This window comes from Musca vetustissima, unplaced genomic scaffold, assembly GCF_032173495.1.
Source record: "Musca vetustissima isolate MV318-11 ecotype Yass unplaced genomic scaffold, APGP_CSIRO_Mvet_v1 utg273494, whole genome shotgun sequence".
In the NCBI taxonomy this organism is placed as follows: Eukaryota; Metazoa; Arthropoda; class Insecta; order Diptera; family Muscidae; genus Musca; species Musca vetustissima.
Genome location: NW_026873022.1, coordinates 10,453 through 13,318, shown reverse-complemented (window position 1 = coordinate 13,318; position 2,866 = coordinate 10,453). Strand labels below are relative to the sequence as shown.

General features: G+C 34.7%; 1 protein-coding gene across 1 annotated transcript; it reads left to right on the top strand.

The window, feature by feature from the left end:
• Positions 1 to 210: 210 nt before the first annotated feature.
• LOC133322098 (protein anon-37Cs-like) lies at positions 211 to 1,684 on the top strand (the record flags this gene model as incomplete). Its single annotated transcript, XM_061531166.1, has 1 exon — positions 211 to 1,684. A coding segment is annotated over one exon (1,474 nt), but the record flags the coding sequence as incomplete, so codon positions are not given.
• Between the last annotated feature and the right edge of the window lie 1,182 nt (positions 1,685 to 2,866).

The following is a 2,866-nucleotide window of genomic DNA, read 5'->3' as shown; positions in this document are numbered from 1 at the left end:
AAAGATACCACGCCTAATAGTAGACCCTAACAAATCCACGCCTAATAGTAGACACTAAAAAAATATTCTTTAAAGAAACCACGCCTAAAAGTAGACCCTAAAAAATACTAAAAAAAATCCAGGCCTAATAGTAGATCCTAAAAAAATTTTTAAGAAATTTAAAAAATAATTCTGAATAATAGTCTATTGTCTCCTTCCCTTTCTTTCCAGTTTCAAAAATGCCCGTCGGAAAATCTTCAATGCCACCACACTTAAAACCGAAATTCCCCATGATGCTACACGGAAGTCCGTCAACGATATACAAACTGTGATAATTGGAGCGGGGTTAGCGGGCCTATCGGCCGCAAATCATCTCATTAAGAATGGCTTTAAACGTACCATAGTCCTAGAGGCCACCGATCGTTATGGTGGCCGTATTAATTCGCAACATTTTGGTGATGCCTTCTGTGAGTTGGGGGCCAAGTGGATAACAATTGATGCCTCCCATAATAGTGTCTATGAATTGTTGCAGCAACGATCGGGGCTGACCAAGAAAATACAACAAAAGGAGGAGACTCTCTACATTAATACCAAAGGCAATAAAATTAATCGGCATCTACCCGAAATGGTGGATATCTTTTTTAAGAAGCTGTGTGCAGGAGTGGAGTTGAAGAACCGTTACGCCAAGGGCAATTTACATGAGTTGGATAGTGTCTATAGTTATTTTCAGGCGGAAAGTACGAAGCTCATTAATTCGATGTTCAAGGAAAAGGAACGCCATCTGGTGGCGGATATTTTCAATGCCTTGATGAAGGATTTCGGTGGCAAATTGGGCTGTAATTTGGAATATTTGAATATTGAACAGTTGATTAAATTTAAAAATCAATTTGCCTATCCGATTTACATACCCACGGGAATGAATAGCATACTGGAAGATGTCATTGTGGATATTGATAGTGAAAATCTGCTGATAGGCCGGCCAGTGGGGGAAATTAAATGGTTAAGTGGTCCCATAGATAGAGGGGAGGGCAAGAAAGCGGTCAATTGCCTGGATGGTTCGGTAATCAATGCAGATCACATTATCTGCACCGTCCCATTGGGGGTGTTGAAAACATTTGCCGGACTGATGTTCAAACCCCCCTTGCCTGCTGAAAAACTGAATGCCATAAAAAATTTAGGGTTCGGCAGTCCGGTGAAAATTTACTTCGAATATATAAACCCATTACCCTCATGGTTTGTGGCGAATCTGCGACCCCTGTGGTCGTCAGAGGAACATTTGCAGGATCGCCATTGGACAAAACAGGTGGTGGAAATTGGAAAGGCACCCAGCAGCAATCATGTTTTGGAAATTGCCATTGGCGGGGCGTACTATAATGAAATTGAAAAATTACCCGACACTGAGGTAATCGATGAAATAACCAAATTGCTAAGGCTGTGTTTAAAAAATCCAAAGATTCCCTATCCCGAGGAAGTGTTGAGGTCGAATTGGAGCAGTAGTGCTTGCTATTTGGGTGGACGACCCTATTTCTCTACCAACAGTAGTGCTCAGGATATTCAGACGCTATCACAGCCATTGGGTATGACAGCGCCAAGTTTACTTTTTGCCGGGGATGCTACAATTCTGAATGGGTTTGGTACGGTGGATGGGGCCCGGATGAGTGGTATACGAGAGGCTCAACGTATTATCGATTACTATAAGAAGTAGTAAAATTTTATTTGTTTTTTGGATAAGGATATACGAAAATATTTTTAAATTAATTTATTTTTTAAATTATTGCAGACGAATAAATTATTCACCAAAAATTAAATTTTAAATAAAAATGGCTATTTTATTTAAAAATATTTTTTAAAGGCGTGGATTTGCTTAAAATTATTTTTCAAAGGCGTGGATTTTTAAAAATATTTTTTTCAAAGGCGTGGGTTTTTTAAAACAATTTTTTTAAGGCTTGGATTTTTTAAAACTATTTTTTCAAAGGCGTGGATTTTTTAAAACTATTTTTTCAAAGGCGTGGATTTTTTAAATTTTTTTTTTCAAGGACGTGGATTTTTTAAAATATTTTTTCAAAGGCGTGGATTTTTAAAAATTATTTTTTCAAAGATTTTTTAAAAATATTTTTTCAAAAGCGTGGATTTTTAAAAATTATTTTTTCAAGCACTCTTAGAGCTCTATGCGTGGATTTTTTAAAATATTTTTTCAAAGGCGTGGATTTTTAAAAATTATTTTTTCAAAGGCGTGGATTTTTTGAAATTATTTTTTCAAAGGCGTGGATTTTTTAAAATTATTTTTTCAAAGGCGTGGATTTTTTAAAATTATTTTTTCAAAGGCGTGGATTTTTTAAAATTATTTTTTCAAAGGCGTGAATTTTTTAAAATTATTTTTTCATAGGCGTGGTTTTTTGAAATTATTTTTTCAAAGGCGTGGAATTTTTAAAATTATTTTTCAAAGGCGTGGAATTTTTAAAATTATTTTTCAAAGGCGTGGAATTTTTAAAATTATTTTGCAAAGGCGTGGAATTTTTAAAATTATTTTTCAAAGGCGTGGATTTTTTAAAATTATTTTTTCAAAGGCGTGGATTTTTTAAAATTTCGAATTTAATAGTATTTTATATATTTTCAATTGTTTTTGTTTTAAATTTCATAATCATATGTTTTCATATACAATTTGTGCAAAAACTCACCTCACTTACCGGCCGGCCACTGCATTGCCTGCCTCGCCTTCCACACAGTGTTGATGATGATGATGTCCAATAAGAATGACGACGGGAAATTAAAAAACCGGCGGATATTGAAAATTTGACAACAACGGAACATATTCACTCTTATAATTGGCTAACACAAAAATGCTTAGCATATTATTGACATTAAAAGGATTTTTATTATTTTTTAT